A 17,564-nucleotide genomic window follows, 5' to 3' on the forward strand; every position below is an offset into this window, starting at 1 on the left:
TTTACATTGATTCCAAGTCTGGCAGTCACACAGAAATTAGATTCCTTCTCAGTTATACGGCCCTTTGTCTCTGGTTTTAAATTTCAGCTCTCAGCCTCTTAAAACAAACGTCAGCCTTCTCAGTTCGGTTTTCTGCTTGGTCAGCATATCACGGCCTCGGGCTCTATTTTAACAGCAGAACACAGGGGACGTTTCTGCTTGTACAGTCAGGGAAAATCTTCGTGCACACAGTTCCCTTGGCCTGAGCTGGTGTCCGGCGTCTTTCAGCTTATTAATGCAGAACGCGGACTATTGAGTGTCATGCTGACTTTGAAGAGCAGCCAACACTTTCTGGTTTGGATTTCTAGCTTTCTGCATAATTAGAAGTATGACCCTTCAATGAGCTGTATCATAGTGTTTCCTGCCTGACTTGCACACGACATTTCAAAAATATGATAAATCCAAAGAACTTTCCAGCCTCTGTTGGAAACGTGCTCCTGTGACAGCCCTTTGGGGCTCCCGTGTGGATCTGTTAAGCCTGCAGCAGATTGCGTGTATGACACAGGAAGGACTCGGGCACTCGAAAAGGGGGTGACGAGGCAGGACTAGGGGACCAGGCCACCCGTGTGTTTGTGCCGTTTTGGAAGGACCTTAGGGACTTCTTGGAGTGTGCACTTAACCACTGCTGATGACACTGGATGTATTTGAAAAGTGGATTTGAAGTCCTCGTGGGCCTTATTATTCCATGAGGTAGGTAGGAGCAGCAGTCATCTCTTTCTCTTGCTTTATGATCAAAACACCCTTGAATGTCATCACAGTGGAACTGCTTTGCATTAAATTTGTTTCTGAAGTTCCTGGTGCCTTGGAAAAGTTTCACTTTTCAAAGGGAAGAAATGTTACTGCTCTACTATCCTGGGACTTTTGTCCAGCTTGCGATTTGGGGGAGGATTACTGGCAATGTTCAGTACACTTGGCTTTGAAAGACCATGGCCCAAACTTCCCAGAAATGAGGAACAAGGAAATGTTGAAGTTGGCCTTGTAGACTTTGCTTTTAAAAACAGTGATAATACTTATTAATGAGACTTAACAATGCTTACAGCTGGTAAAAACTGTGGATTAACTTAGGAATTAAAGACATTTCTGAGGCACTCCGTGTTTCAGGGTGAAGCTCACACATGTAGACCAGACAAGCCTCTCTTTTCCTTATTTCAAACTTGGCCGAGACTATCCACAGTCCTGCTCAGCCCTGGTTGCCCTGATCATTTCCACCAAGTCCCTTAAATACCACATGCTCATCAGTGCAGCCCAGAGCTCACGCTCCTGCTGCTGACCTCGTCCTCTGCCTCAGCTGCTCTTGCATCTGAACCCAGGACTGAGGCAGGGGTAATGCTGACGTGCTCACTGTGCTCCAGAAAACTGCATGGTCACATTTATCCAAACATGGGTATGGCGTTTCTAAGCACTCACACAACTTTTTTAAAATATATTGTATTGATTATGCCATTACAGTTGTCCCATTCCCCCCTTCACTCCCCTCCACCCTGCATACCCCTCCCCCACCATTCCCCCCTTTCGTTCATGGCCATGTGTCACAAGTTGTTTAGATTCTATATTCCCCTACTATTCTTGCCCTCCCCCTATCTATTTTCTACCCACCATCTCTGCTACTTATTCTCTGTACCTTCTCCCCCCTCCTCCTCCTCCCACTCCCCTGTTGCTAACCTTCCATGTGATCTCCATTTCTATGGTTCCACTCCTGATCTAGCTATCCTCTTGGTTTGCTTCTGTTTTAGGTGTGGTTTCTGATAACTGTGAGTTTGCTGTCCTTTCACTGTTCATATTTTTCATCATCTTTTTCTTATATAAGTCCCTTTAACATTTCATATAATAAGGGCTTGGTATTGATGAACTCCTTGAATTTGATCTTATCTGAGAAGCACTTTATCTGTCCTTCCATTCTAAATGAAAGCTTTGCTAGATAAAGCAATCTTGGCTGTAGGTCTTTGGATTTCATGACTTAGAATACTTCTTTCCAGCCTCTTCTTGCCTGTAAGGTCTCTTTTGAGAAATCAGCTGACAGTCTGATGGGTACTCCTTTGTAGGTGACTGTCCCCTTATCTCTTGCTGCTTCTAGGATTCTCTCCTTCATTTTAATCTTGGCTAATGTCATTGCAAACAATGTAATGTTCCTCCTTGGGTCCAACTTCTTGGGACTCTCTGAGCTTCCTGGACTTCCTGGAAGTCTATTTCCTTTGCCAGATTGGGGAAATTCTCCTTTATTATTTGTTCAAATAAGTTTTCCACTTGTGGCTGTTTCTTTTCCCCTTCTGGTATCCCTATAATCTGGATGTTGCAACGTTTAAAGATGTCCTGGAGGTTCCTAAGCCTCTCCTCATTTTTTTGAATTCTTGTTTCTTTCTTCTTTTCTGGTTGGATGTTTCGTTCTTCCTCCTGGTCCACTCCCTTGGTTTTTTGAGTCCCAGTTTCCTTTCCATCACTATTGGTTTCCTGTGCATTTCCCTTCATTTCAGTTAATTTAGCCTTCATTTTTTCCTCTAATTTGTGACTAAAATCAACCAGTTCTGTGAGCATCCTGATCACCAGTGTTTTGAACTGTGCATCTGAGAGGCTGGCAATCTCTTGGTAGCTTAGAGTTATCGGCTCTGGGGCTTTGAGTTCTTCTTGACCCATCTTTTGAACTGTTCATGCCTGTTAGGTATCAGTATCGGAGCCTTAGGTGTTCACCAGGGCGGGGCAACTAGTTGCTGGGATGTGATGCTGTATGTGGGGGCTAAAGGGGAGCAATGGAGGTCTCCTCTGCTGCTTCTTGCTGGTGGGGCCTGGGGCCTGCCCGGTCTGTCTCACTGCTTGCTCCTTCGCCTGGTTTATCTGCACACAAATGTGTGACCATGGTCAGCCCACCACCCTGGGCCCTCACTGGGTCTGCCCATTGATACCCCACACCTGGGATCCATCCATGGCCACCTGGGCACCTGGGTCGGGAGATCTTTCCTGCCCTACCCGGCTTCGCCACTGGCTCCGCCCTCTTACAGGTCTGGTTGAATGTTCGTTGTTGTCAGACTTCTGTATAGATCAGTTTTCTGTGTTTTGGCTGTGTCTTTGTTTACTAAAACTTTGTTGTCTTTAAACTTGGTTGTGGGAGAAGACACAGTGTTTCCACCTATGCCTCCATCTTGGCACAAGTCCTCACGCAACTTTTGCCACAGAAGATGGTAATTTGCAGAATTCTCCTCTCCCTCTGACACTGTCATAGCACGTGTATTTGTACAAGTCCTAACAGTGAGAGGCCACACAGGCCTGGCTGTAGGCTGGACCTGGGGACTGGGAGACCTGGAGGACCACAGCTGACCGGGTGGTGGCCCCGTGTGGCCAGTGTGGGCTGTTTCTGAACAGCAGACATGGAGTAGTCGTTGGGGCTGGAAACTGGGAGCTAAGTCAAGGAGGTGACAGCCCGGTGAACACAGGAACAGGACAGGAAGCAAGGCCTGTGCTGAGAACAGAGCTGCCAAGTCCAGAGCTGGGTTTATGTTTTTTGTTTGTTTGTTTATTTGTTTGTTAGTACTTGCTATTTGGCATATGGGCTGACTGAGCTGAAACTAAAGAAAACACAGTAAGACAAAACCAAAAATGTAGTCACTGAGTGGATAACCCGAAATTGCCAGAATGGCTACCTACGCCCACAAGTGTGTGTATAATTTAGCGTCTCTCCTGATGGCCGTCGTAAAGCAGGGGGTATGTTTCTCCCATGGAAAACCAGAGTGTGTCAGTCCGTGGCCACACAGATTTTTATGGTGTCCCTGTTGAAATGAGGAGCTGAACAAGACGTCAGTGTTGAGGTGTTTATCTTTGATGATTTTCTGTGGTTCAATAGGCTGAAGTTGGTGAGTTCCTATTCTGAAAAAGTTTTTTAACCGGAGCTACTAAACTCTTTCCTTTCCAATTCCAAATAGTCTGGTGACTTCTTAAATTTAGATCATAAAAAAATCAAAACTGGGAGTTTTATTTCATCATCTCTTTTTTAATTTCATTTTTATTTTTGATTTTAGAGAGAGGGGAAGGGAGGGAGAAAGAGAGGGAAGGAAACATCGACGTGAGAGAGAAACATCAGTTCGCCGCCTTCTGTATGCGCCCTGACTGGGGACCAAACCTGCAACCCAGGCGCGTGCCCCGACCTGAACTCTAGCTCGCCAGCCTTTTCAGTTGACGTGATGACACCAACCCACGGAGATACGCAGCCCAGGCTCACACACCAGCTGGGCTCCCCTCTCTTGATGCCCTGCATCCAGTCTTCATTCATCCCTTCGTTCTTTGGTTGTTTATTTCATTGAGCATCGGGCAGGGGTCTCCAACCCACAGCGCGCAAGCCACCTGTGGCCCAGGATAGCAATGAGTGTGGCCCAACACAAAATCGTACATTTACTTAAAACCTTTTTTTGTTGTTCATCAGTTTTCATTCATGTTTGTGTTTAATGTGTGGCCCAAGACAACTCTTCTTCCTCCAGTGTGGCTGGGAGACGCCAAAAGGATGGACACCCATGATATAGTGTGCAAACCACTCCAGGCTACAGGGGAAAAGGGTTGAATGTATTAAACAGAAGACACAAATCTGTTAGATTTTTATCTTGTTGTGGTACTTATTAACAGTGAGCATTTTTGTTGAGTCTTTTTACTTGGAATCTCGGCTTTGATGTTAACGCGGTATCAGGAACAGATGAGGGTAGCTTTGAATCATAACTGGTTTTCAGCAGGTGTCCGTACTGTCCTTAAGAGCGACTTTTTTTTTGGTTCTAGAATTATAGGCTCTAGTTGGATTTCATGTTCTCAATGAAGCTAGTCTCTGTTTATGTTAGAGCTTATTTAAAAATGTAACTAAATACAAATTCAGTTTTGTTTGCATGTAACTTCTTAATTACATAACTAAAATAATTTGCTTTGATTCTTCCACTTTTTCACATAATCATTATGTTGGATTATGTTATCTAAAAATAAGTAACTCCATTTTTCATTTCTTTTACACCAAAAAATATTATTATTTTTCAATTTAAAACAAACATATCAAGATTTCTGAGATGAAGGTCACCATGTTCCCATGAATTTTATGAAATGTGCAGGAATCTATTGTTTTTTAACAACAAAAAGAGCTTTTATGAAACTGCTAATAATTGCACTTTTGTTCAGTATTACATATTTCTTAAAATATGGCTGCTTTCCAAATACCACAAATAGTTTAAATCATTTTATCTTTTTGAGATCTTTTCTAATGGAGTCCCTGGTTGATTCTGAAAGCAACTCAGGCTTGGAGTTTATAATCTTTTAAATTATGACTCCAAGTTTGCTAAGTTAAAAAGAAAATCACAGTTGGCTCTTTCCCGATCATTTAAAACTTGGCAATGAAAAGGAAACTGCAAGCAGTTACTTCAGCTGCACTTGAAACCACAGTTTGAACTTGAGCTCTTCCACAAAACATACCTCACAGCCCAACTTACAGTGTTTAAAAGAAAACAAAAAACTGTGTGTGTAGAAAGTTTCTTACCTCACTTTCTCTTGGATCTACTGGTCATTTTTTATCCAGTGGATAAATTGCCAATATCCTGGAATCTTTTCTATGGGGTTGATTTAACCCATGAGGATGGATCCTTACTGTTTCACATGCCAAAGCATTTTGGCATCCGGTTCACTTCTCTCCCTGAGAAATAGCTCAGTTCAGGACACTTGGGAGAACTCTGCGGGCATTGATGGGACCCAGTGGGATAAGATTTTGTTACCTTATGAGTATTATATGGGTAAGCAGAGCATTTGAGGGATCAACCGTCCTACCCACTGAAAGAAGAAATGTGTTTGTAAGTGAAAGAATTTAGTTGGAAGAGAAGAGTGAAAAAGAGGGCTGAGGAAGAAGATGAAGAGGAAGGACATATATTTGTTCCAGTAAATAAGAGGAGAATTCATAGTGTAAACAAAATCTTAGTCTTGCCCTCTTCATATGTTTACCTCTACTTTGGGATAAGGCCCCCAGCTTCCCTACCTGGTTGCTTGTTTTCCTTTTCAGCCCTCGCCCTTTGTTTTTAAACAAATGTCCTCTTTGCTGGGCTTTCCTCTGCATCCCTCAGAGTGCCAGTCCTACCCACAGTAGGTCATTGTGCCCACAGATGCCTCCTCACCATGAATGCTCACAGCCTTCTTGGCTGCCCTGCCTGCCCCTCGCCAAGGAAGGACAGAGGGTCTTTCTCTGGGTGTGAGGAGACGTGTGTGCGCCAGGCTGGCCCGCCCCGGCTCTTCTTCTCCTGCGTCTCAGGCTTTTCCCTTCCTGACTTAGGACTGACTACACGATCGATCGGTCGGCCCTTTCTGGTTTGAATGTTCTTTCTGTGCCGACAGGGAAAGAGACGACCTGATGGGCGCGCTGGCTTCCGTAAGGGGCAGCCTGGCAGATGTTCAGCAGAGGGAAGCCAGAGCCTACGAGCAGGTGAAGCAAGCTGTGCAAATGACCGAGGAGGCCCACTTTGAGAAAACCAAGGCAAGTCCAGTAACAAGATTAAATGAAAGGCAGGCCATGATTGCTCTCCCCCGACCCCCGGCTTTTTCTTTACTTACTCTCCTGTAACTAAAAGCTTCCTTCCAAACACGCAAAGTGAAGACCAATCTGTTAATGTTGACTTTGCTAAATGAAACCAACTTGCTATTTGGAGAGTTTTTATGCCTCTGCAGACACTCTTGTTACAGCACTATTCGGTGAACACTGTACCAGGAGGCGAAGTACTTTGAGAGGCTTGCATGCTTAATCTTTTTACTTGCTGATAATTTGTAATGCTGTTAAAAGTCTTAACACCCCTATGTATATGTTCATGTGTGGCTCAAGACAAATGTTTTTTTCTCTGCACACAGGAAATCCTGAGCACACCCAAATATGCCACAGATGATAATACATGTGCCTTTAGTAGCATCCTTAGCTAGGAGTCGGGACCCCCTGTGCACTTGGTCAGACGTGTGTACTGAGAGCAGTGACAACCACAGTGGTTAACCTCAGCGGTCCAGGGGGTGTGCTGGGAACTCTGGGTAATCTAGGGGATTGCTGTAGCAGGACAAGACGAGACAGACTCCTTAGCATGGTCATCCAGGCCTGCCCTGGTGCGGCCTAACCCCAGTTTTTCTACCCTGACCTCTCACCACACTCTTTCCTATGTGAGCTGTGCTCTGCTTTTCTGTCCTGTGTTCATCTGCAAAAGGTCTGTTCAAACCTGTGAGGCTCAGCACACGTAGCCGTGTCCCTCAGCCTCTTCTTGTTTGGACAGGTCTCATCTTCCTGTGTTCCTGCTAACGCTGTGTGTGACCCGTGTTTCCTTGTCTCTCTCTACCAGATGACCTTGAAAGTCGGGTCTCTGACAGCTGTCACTGTGTCATTGTTCACTAGGTCATTAGGTAAAAATTGCGTAATAGGTGTGTGTTGAATTAAAGTAAATTATTAGCTTTCACTATGAATTTTTGCAGTTAGTAATTTTTTAAAAGTAATGGTTAAGAACTAGAGAGACTATTATGGATCTATAGCATTTTTATCAGTAATAATGCAAGGATTGATTTCTAAATAGTTTACAAGAGGCAGTGCAAGCCTACTAGTTTTATCTCTAAGTTATCTTAAAACACACTAGTAGTTTTGCTTTCCGAGACTAAAAACTGAGATACATACATATTTTAATTTTAAAACCAACCACTTTATCAGTGAGCTATAAAATACTTTGTCCTTATAGTGAGTTCCTCGACACTTCCGCCATCTAGTGTTCAATTTTGGAAATTGCATGCAAGTAGAAGAAATTCCTTTTTTTTAAAATTATATATTTACATTTATAGCGGCAGTGAAAACACCTGAGAAATTTATAAGATAATAAATTTATAAACTAGAAAATAATAATCCCATGCTTATATATTTTATTGTAAAATTACTTTGGATCAAATTTCTACTCACCCACTTTCTAGGTTTTTGATTATAAACAAGTTACTTAATGTCTCAAAGCCTTAGTTTCTTTAACTGAATGGTAAGAACCACTTAAAATTTAGTGAGGGAGTTAAACAAATTCTGTATATGCCATTTATTAAAGCACCTGGCACATAGTAAGTGCTCAAGACATGCTTTGCTTTCCTTTGAAAATTGTAAGTCATTATAACAGAGATAACTTTAAAAGAGAAAAAAATTAACCTGGAAATAAATAAGGGGGAAAACTAGAGGTTTTTCAGTGACACCTTTATTAAGCTCTAAGATGAAAAGGTTATTAACTGGGCTGTAAACCTGAAGGCTTCTTTTCAAAGGAAATTGTTCACTTTGGCATGGAGTTACCATTAGCACATATAAATGAGATAATCTTCCACTAAAAGATTTTTTTTCAAAAATACCAGCCCAGTAGGTTGAATAAATGCCCCAAGCCTTTTCTTCTTTTCAAGGATCTAAATTATTTTTTTCCTGGATTACAACAATCAGAAAGGCAGGAATTAGAACCCTGAATTTTTTTTTAAAATACTGAATATTTGATTGCAGTAACAGGCATAGATAATAATGGTTCTTGATATGTACATTGTCTACCACAAAATAAAGATAAATTATAAATATCTTGAAAATGGGGAATAGGGAGAAGACTGGCTAATAGGTTTCTGGTAAGCAAGAATTTATAAACTAAATATCAATCATTCATGCTATTCACAAGTTAAATGCTTAAAACATGTTGATAATCATTTTTTATTTCTGTGGGTTTTATTTCCTGAAAATAATGACATTTTCATATGTCTTAAAGCTTACATTTGTAAGTGTGAAAAGCGTGCTTAATTAAGAATTCTATTGCAAGGATTTCTAGGACTCTGACCCTGGCAGTTGGCAAGGGCATTTCTGTGTTGTGGAATAGGTTGCCTATTTTAAAAATGGACTTAGCTAGATAGAAACTTCTTTCAGAAAAAGGCTTTGGCCCTATTGAGATAGTAATGCATATTCTTTGGTTTAAGAAACCAGGACTGGGAATATCAAGAACGACCACAGGATATGACCACAGATAAAGAAATTTCCCAGCAGAGAAAAGGTCCCTCGAGGATTGAGTCTGCTGGGTGGGAAGAAAGTCTAGTTTCCTAGCTCCTCATGACCTATAGCCATGTCCACCCTTCCAGGGGTAGTGCTGGCAGGGTGGGGAGGAAGGAGCCCTCACCTGGGCAAATGCCGGCAGAAACAGGAGCCGCAGGCCGGAAATCACTTGGTCACCCATGGACATCTCTCAGTTCATCGTTTTTGGCCATTTGGTGACCCAGCTGTGGGAATTCAGTTACGGCTTTAGTAAATAAATGCCTAGGTGAATATAATTAGGGTATACTGAGCCAGCTGGGTCCTGGAAACTAGGAGCGGGAACCCAGGAGTTAAAAAGAAAAAAGCTTTAATAAAAATAGTGTGTAAGTATTTATTCAGTAGAACCAAATCTTTCTAGTGAGTGGTATCCATGGTAAGATCAAACTGTTACAGAATAGATGGGAGGGTGGTTGTATGATACAGTATTACCGGAAGGAACCACGTTTTTCTCCAGAGGCCCCCCCACTAGGTTCGCTATGCCTGCCACCAGAGGAAAGACATCTCCCAATGCCAGAGATTTGTGAAAAGGAAAGGAATTATTAATTTAAAAGCTATACAGACTTAGATTAGTGACTTAATGTCTTCATTAAAGCACTATAAAGTTTTTTTAGAATACCCACAGACGCACACAGCCCTTCCTCTCCCTCTGCCCTTCCTCTCCCTCTGCCCTTCCTTCTCCCTCTGCCCTAGTTTGGGTACCTTATCTCAGGAAAAGAAGTACAAGTCCGTGATTCGGGGTCCCGGCACCATCAGCTGTCTCGCGCCAGGATATCCAGTTAATCCAAAGCCATGTGGCACCTTCTCGTGGCCCACCAGCAAGAGTCCTTTCACCCCTCTTCTTCCAAGCAAAGACTCTCTGGCTTCCTAAGCCACATGGGGGCCCCCCAAAGCTGCGGGGCCCCCACTCTGCCAAAGCCGAGTAGTTCTCCCCAAGGTATGGCTGCTGAGCCTGGGTTTAAATCCCAGCACCAGTCTTCCTCTGCAGCCCCATTTCCGACCCCGCCCACAATCAGTTACACCTGCCAGCATTCCCGTATTCATCCAGCTTCACTGAGTTGCCATAGTAAGTCCAGGCAGGTGTGGCCCTGTAGCATAGAGCCAGTCATCTCCAAGCTCTTATGCAGGCGCTGTAGCCAGGGAGAGGTGCCTCCCAGTTACATCTTGGGTGGAAGTCACTCCCTTCTCCCTGGCTCCAAGCATGGCCACAGCTATTTAACATGTCTATGAAACCAGTTAAAGGTTATAGACATGTTAAATAACAACGCCAGAGGTTAGCCGAAAAGCTGTTGCTATACAACACAGCGCTGAATGGCCCTGCTCCATGTGTCCCTTCCCCCAGTTCAGATTTGTGGGGGTGAGGACATCCTATATATATTTCTAATATTTCCTGGACACCTTGAGTTCTGGACCCCATTCCAAATCTCTATTTGGGGTCCCCCTCTGGCTGCACCCTATTACAAAATCACTTTTTTAGTTCCCAGCATTATTAAGCACTAGTATTTTTCTTCATTGTGACCAGGCATCTATATTAAAATCAAAATGGATAAAAGTAAATGCTATATTATAATATGGAATCACTGGTCACACACCAAGAGTCATCAAAAACCAGTTTTTGATCTGATATTTTAATTTGGTGTCTCATTACTGCCAGCTAGTCCTAATAAGTCCCACTGCAGAGAAGGCCAACCTCAAAGCCAAGGCCAACCTCAAAGCCAAGGCTTCCACAATGTTTTTTTTTAAGTCATTTCCAACTTCTTGCTGTATACCTTGTGCTTTATATCATCTTCTCTTGGCATTAGGCCTCCTATTTCGTCAGGACTATTCACTCTTCCTTGCTCCTGAACTGAGGGAATTTTTTGAAGGGATTTGTTGCTCTTTGCGTTAGCCCAATCCTTAGCTCCGTCTGCAGCAGTCCGTTCTGTTGTCTTTACACTGAATGATGTCAGTTCCTGAGTTTTTGTTCAATTAAAAAAATCTTCTGATCGGAAATGTGGATTTACACTCAATAGTAATTTTATTCTTTCATACCAGTGGTATTCATTATATAAGCCAAAGTTATGGACACTTTTATTAGGTTCATATAAAGTATTTTTCACAAGAGCAATTGTACTCTGAAGCACGAAGTCTCTAAATATTATACACTCCAGGGGTTTACATTTTAGAAAAATTACACTTTTCATTTGTCTTCAAATCTCATTTTAACTTTTCTTTAAAAAACATTGTCAACTAGAATTGGCTTTGGGACTCACGAGCATCAGGTGTTTAGTAGCTGATAAGTAAACACCTTCTCCAGGAGCACAGCAACTTTCCAAAAGAGTTTGAAAGAAACTGTAGTTTAGTACTTTGCAGAGGAGGTGAGTCCACTTGGCCCGGATGGGCATCGTCTGTTCGCATGGTACCTTTCAGCAGAGGGAAGCAGAGCCCTCCGTTCCTGCAGCTCACAGTCCCTGCCCGAGGAGACGCCGTCTCCGTGAACAGCGGACGTGACTGTGAAACCTGTAATCACGCAGTACCTGCCTCACGGAACACCTGGGTTTCTCAGGGGAAACAGAGGGTGGGCGAGGTGAATGGGGTGTGTAGGAGCCACGGGAATGACGCTAACACACCTTAGAGGGACTCGGATTTGCTCTGTGAGCAACCTCATTCGATTGGGGTTTTTTAATTTGGGATTTGGGAAGTCATCGTTTATTATTGGCTATTACATATGAACATGTTATGAGTATAGGCAAGAGGAAATTATTGAGTTTTTACTTCTGAGATTGCAGTGGGAAATTTAAACTAATGGTCAGTTATGGATTTTTAAATTACTAGAAATGGAAGATGACAATTTCCTGTTATAAAACTAAGTAGTAAATGCGGTTTTGAATCTTAACTTTTGATTACTATCTCATTTTTATTATAGTTATGTGTGTAAGGAGAGTGAACTCTTATTTATAAAGAAACTTGATTATTAAATAACATTAAAAACAAAAGCATCTATGTAATGATAAATTCAACACCTCATTAAAAAATTCTTATCTGTTTATTATTTAAAGTATTCAAATAACTAACCATGAGCAAGTGAAAAGTCAGTTGAATTGGATAGTTCCATATTTCGAGTAGTGTAAACGTGACATATAATTGAAAGTCCTAGAACACTTTAGTTTTCTGATCCCCTTTTCAGAATTCTTACTCATCAGCAGCCCACGTCACGGCTCACTACCTGAATTTTGTTAGATTATAAGTTAATGTAACCTCAGTTATGAAAATGAAGTATGAGAATGAATATATGTTATATTAGTAAGTGGTATTATTGAATACTGTAAAAATGTTTAAATTGCCTTTCAAAATTGATACTGCATCTTAACTATTTTAAATAAAAGTGAAGCTTCACTGTCTCATTTCCCCCTTCTTTTTCTGAATTCTGAGCTCCCATTTGACTCTATCTGGCAGGCTTTAATCCAGACTGAGCAGCTGAAGAACGAACTGGAAAGGCAGGCAGAGCGACTCGGGAAAGAACTGGCAGCTCAGCAGGAGAAACGGGCCTCCGAGAGGGAGGCGGTGAAGAAAGAACTCACAGTGGAGAGGGAGGACATGAGGTCCAAGGTACTGTGTTCTGTTCACTGGCCACGTCGAGGAAGAAGGGCTTGGGGCCACGTCCCTGATGGTTCTGGGGCTGTAATTCTGGACTGAACTTTGTATTTTAAAATCCTGTAAGAAGTCACATTTTTCTTATAACTTAGAGTTCATAAAGTGTTTCTATTTTCCATGTGTTTCTCCATGAATTATATTCTCTGACCTTTGCCAATCGAATAATCAATCTGGTTCCCATAATCCATCTGAAGGCCCAGGTGGCAGGAGCCCAGGAAGTGAAGGCCAGGCTAGGGGGACATGCGTTTGGAGAGGCCGGGAGGGGCTGAGTCACACATGGCCTTAGCATCCATGGGAAGGGCTTGGAGTTTGATCCCCAAACTGGTAGAAAGCCACTGAATGGCTTTCAGTTAGGCAGTGTCACGATGCCATTTGTTGTTGGTAAAGCTCATTCTGTGGACAGGCTGGCGGGAGAACCGGAGTAAATGCGTGGGGATGAGGCAGGAGGTAACTGCAGTAAGTCCAGGTGGGATTGACGGTGTCTTGGGCCTGTTTTCCAGGACTGTTTCAGGTTCTCCGCTGGACCACTTTCCCCTCGCTCTCAGCAGAGTATAGCTTCTAACAAAGAAAACAGAAGCTATAGGTGGCAACTGCCTCACCTATTTATCTTCCCCTCTCCTCTGTCTTGAAGTAAAATTTCATGTGCATCACAACCCTGTCGCGGTGGGAGAGGCTTCGTCCGGATCCTTCCCTTTCCTCTGGTCCCCGGTCTCTTCCGCCACCCCAGGGGCCTCACTCTTAGTCCCGGCCCCTCCTCTGAACCTTTAAAATGTCCTTCACAACAGCCTCTTTCTCACCCAGGAAGATAACTCTCCACCTTCTCTCACCTGTTGGGAGAAACGCTCTTGCTTCTCATCCTGTGGTTCTCAATCTTGGCTTCACAGGGATTCTAGAACCCCCGTGGCCTGTGCTCTAAACCCACTGCCTGGAAATAGCTGAGGGGAAGATCGGGGTCAGGGTTATCTGCAGTTGGCCGGGCGAGCCCAACGTGTAGCCAGGTTTGGAAGCCACCCCAGTAATTCCACATCCCTCCTCGCTCTTCCCCTTCATAGCCCCATTTCTTTAAGGATTTGTCCTTAAAGACATGTCGTTCTTATTGTCCTACCTCCCGGCGCCCTTCAGCCCGCCACATTTCAGCCTCGGTGCCTACGACAACGAAGTTACCACTGCTCTGAAGACCTTCTCGAGCTGTTTTGGTGAATATTTTTTCGTTCTTATTCTCCTGGAAAGGTTTTCTTTCTTGTTTCCTCAGAGTTATACTCCTGATTTGAGAGAATGATGATATGTGCCTTTTTGGTTGCTCTGAGTTTCAAGTGTCTTTGACACAGTGAAAGTGACATTCGGAGAGAAGCTAGGAAAGGCATCCAGGATTTAGCAGGCGCTATCGATTCAGCTCTTTTTAGCAGTGGCTTCACTGCTGTGGCTTTAATTCTAGATATATGTGGTGCTGACTTCTACATCTTCAGCTCTCTTCTCTCCAAGTGGAGCCACCATTCACCCAGCTTCCCAGCTCCGAGTCTTGCTGTCACCTGTCCCCTCCCTCTCCCTAACCCTACGTGTCATCGAGTCACCGAGTTCTGGAGACTCAGGCCCCCAGGAATTAGATTGCCTGTCTCTGGCCCACCGCTGCCCGCAGCCTACCCTCCCATGGTTCCGCAGCCCGAGCCCTGCCCTTGCTTGCAGCTTGGCCTCCTTCCCAGCTGTTCTTCACCCCACATCCAGGACGATCTTTCTGGAAGGAACATACCAGTAGGTCAGTCTCTTGTCTCATGCTTCATGCTTCTTTCTTGTCCCCCTGGAGCCCCTTGGCTCACATTTAGGATCGTTTAGCATAGCATAACGATTCGGCCACTTTCTTTCCCTCTTTGGCTTGCCAGTCTCACCCCCTTTCCCCTTTCTTCATCGCCGCCATCCTGGTCCACTGGTACTTTCTCAGGCATGCATGGGTGCCACTCTGCCAGGCTGCATTTTCAGGCCAGGATTTGCCTGTGCTCTGCACCCTCTCTGAGGAAGCTTCCTCTGCCCTCTCTGATGGGTCCTCCAAAGTTCTTCGTGACCCCGCCTCCTCTGCAGCCTCCCAGAGACGAACTGGGAGCCTCTCCTGTGGGCTCCCACAATGCAACTTATTGTCAGTTCTTGTCGAATGGTTGTCTCCCCTAATTTACTAGGAGTCCCTTGAGTGTGTGGTCTCTCCACTTCCTCATAGCTTGGGACATTCCTCTCACATAAAATCTGCTCCACACATTTTTGTTGAATGACTGAGTGTAAGATCAGAGGCACGAATTAAATGCTGAGCGTTCAGATGATCAGAATGGATCCCTGTCTGTAAGAGATCACGAAAGGCTGCATGGAGAAGGTGGCATCTCAACTGAGCTTCAAAGAATAGGGGGGAGTTAGACGTGCAGGTATGGGAAGGAATACGGGCCTCATGAGTAAAGCAAGGAGCGAGGTAGAATCGGGAACCTACTGTCAGTGCGTGTGAGAGAGAAAAGTATCAACTGCAAAGACCAGCTGTGGTTCACACCAGGAGGTTTTTCTTTCTGGGCTGTTTAGTGGAAACCTTTACCTTGCAGAGTAGTTCTAATGTATAAAAATATCCGGAGGAGAATTCCTGCTAAGAAAGGACAAAGGAAGGCGAGATGCGCCAGGCAGTGAGTGTCCCAGGTGCTTTCACAGGGAACAGGGACTCTTCTGTACTGACAATGGTTTCGTGGCTAAAGGTGAAAGACAATGTATTTCTGAGTCTGAGTCACTTGTTTTGCCCCCACGACGTCTTGGCTGTCATTTGACGTCAAGGCCCTGCCCTAAGTGCAGGTGTCTGAATGAAGAGCTGGGAGCAGTGCCAGCCAAGGGCAGAAAGTGGCTTTGGAGTAAAGGGCTTTGGGGTTGAATCTAAACTGACCTTCCTATGACCTTGAAGAATTCAGTGGACCTCTCCAAATGACAACAGAGCCAATAATGGAGTTCATCGGCTCGAGGAATTGATTGGATTAAATAAGGTCGTGTTCTGAAAGTGCCTAACATAATACCTGACTCATAGGGGTCATTTAATAACTCTTAGCGTGCGGCTGTCATCGCTCTTAGTCCAGAGGAGAGAGACGTAGTCTTGTTAGACAGATCTCTCGGATCCTCGTGTGAGGACAAGCAGACAGACTGAATATAAAGCCCGGCTTTACTTTTTATTTATTGGCTTGGGCAAATTACGTAAGTTACTGATTCTCATTTTTCTCAATCAAAGATTAATCCAATATAATTCTGTCTCCAGGGGGATTAAGAGAGAATGCATGTCGTACTGCCTAGCACAGGAAGTTAATGGAATAAGGAGACGGGCCAATTAATCACAGTGTTGTAAGGGTTCTGGAGTTAGCGCTAGAGCAAGCACCCTGCTTTCTTAGCAAAAAGGAGGGCTTGCTTGCAGTATTTTTAGATTTTCCTCTCTTTCTTTGTATTATTATTTTTCTTTCTTTTTCCTTTTTTAAAAAAATGTTGTTTGTGTAGCAAGCTCTAGGCAAGCAGGTGTCTTCCCCCTGGACAGGTTTTGAATCATTCCCCCACAAAAGGTGCTTGCTGTGAGTTCGCTTGTGGTCTTCCGTGATGGTCCTAGGTTGCGCTGAGCTCCTCAGGACTGTTATTTCAATCAGTCATCCATCATCTGTTCACTGAGCGCCCCCTACGGTCCATGCATTATCTCACTTGGTCCCCTGGATAACAGCCCTTTGCTGGAATCCCTAGTTCTTGTGCCTTGTACAGGGAGAACCACTTTTTCCTCGGCCAGCGCACTGGGGGCGGCTTCGGTGTAGAAATTGCTGTCAAGCTCTCCCAGCCTGGGTGTCCTTGTCTCCTGCTTGCCCCTGTCAAAGTGTAAAGGACTTACCTGATGTCATCGGCCTGGACACCCAGCAGTGTCGCAGCTGTCTGTGTTACTGCTGTCTCTGCAACAGATGTGCGTGAGGAGCTCCCGCAGGGTAATGCTGACGTCCAGATGGTGGGCATGGGGAAGAGAAGGCTGGACGATGGGAGGGGAGGCCTCGGGAAGTGGGCAACAGGAGGGAGCAGACAGGTAATGGGCAGAGGAAAGAAGTGATGGGTGGCCGAGGGGAGAGAAAGGAGTTTGATGTGTTGCCTGCCTTATAACAGAAACTGACGCAGCATTGACAATGAACACATTCCCCAAGTACCTAATAGTTACTTCAGAAACCACACGGTGCTAGCATGTTTCCCATAAGATGTGTCTCTGCATAAGGAATATATGGCTGGCAATTAAAGTTTGTGGCCGCTGTAGAATTCCAGAAAGGCTTTAATGGCACATCCATAACATAGATATTTATGAACTTGAATTTGTATCTTAAGGAAATCAAATTAGTATATTTGATATGTTTCATTTAACCTCTTTTGACCTTTAACCTTAGGTTCAGACTTTAATGTGCATAAGGATGGTTTGTAGCAAAAGTGACTTTGTGTACAAATTATATTTGTAGCCAACTATTTGATGATAAGGACATACAAAGAAGTATAAGTCAAATAGGCAATTCTCCACTATCCCCAGAAAAGTTATTGCGACTACTGTCTAAATTAGAAAATAGCCACAGGGCTCATTATTTTCGTATGTGTTAGCATCAGTTGTGTATTTCAGAGGCAATCCTGATTTTATCACAAAGTTTTAGGTACTGAGTTTGGTTGTAAAACTAAATCTCCATCCACAGCAGTGCACTATGGCGGAATTCAAATGTTATTATTTCAAATTCATTATCAGCTCTTCTTTTAACAGGTTAGAAACTGATAGATAGTCCTGTATGTTTTGCTCTGGGGTAAGGTAGCATTTTTTTCTTCATTTTAAAAC

The 17,564-nt window shown here is 43.9% G+C and overlaps 1 protein-coding gene across 1 annotated transcript in view; it reads left to right on the forward strand.

Annotated features, from left to right (window-relative positions):
• Nucleotides 1-17,564, forward strand: part of SDCCAG8 (SHH signaling and ciliogenesis regulator SDCCAG8) — a 182,453-nt gene that overhangs the window by 33,860 nt on the left and 131,029 nt on the right. The window contains exons 9-10 of the mRNA XM_037069536.1: nucleotides 6,376-6,514; nucleotides 12,527-12,679. Of these exons, the coding sequence (XP_036925431.1) occupies nucleotides 6,376-6,514; nucleotides 12,527-12,679 (292 nt within the window). The remainder of the gene's footprint in view (nucleotides 1-6,375; nucleotides 6,515-12,526; nucleotides 12,680-17,564) is intronic.

This window comes from Sturnira hondurensis, unplaced genomic scaffold (assembly GCF_014824575.4).
Source record: "Sturnira hondurensis isolate 20B ecotype Veracruz unplaced genomic scaffold, ASM1482457v3 Scaffold0018525, whole genome shotgun sequence".
Lineage (NCBI taxonomy): Eukaryota > Metazoa > Chordata > Mammalia > Chiroptera > Phyllostomidae > Sturnira > Sturnira hondurensis.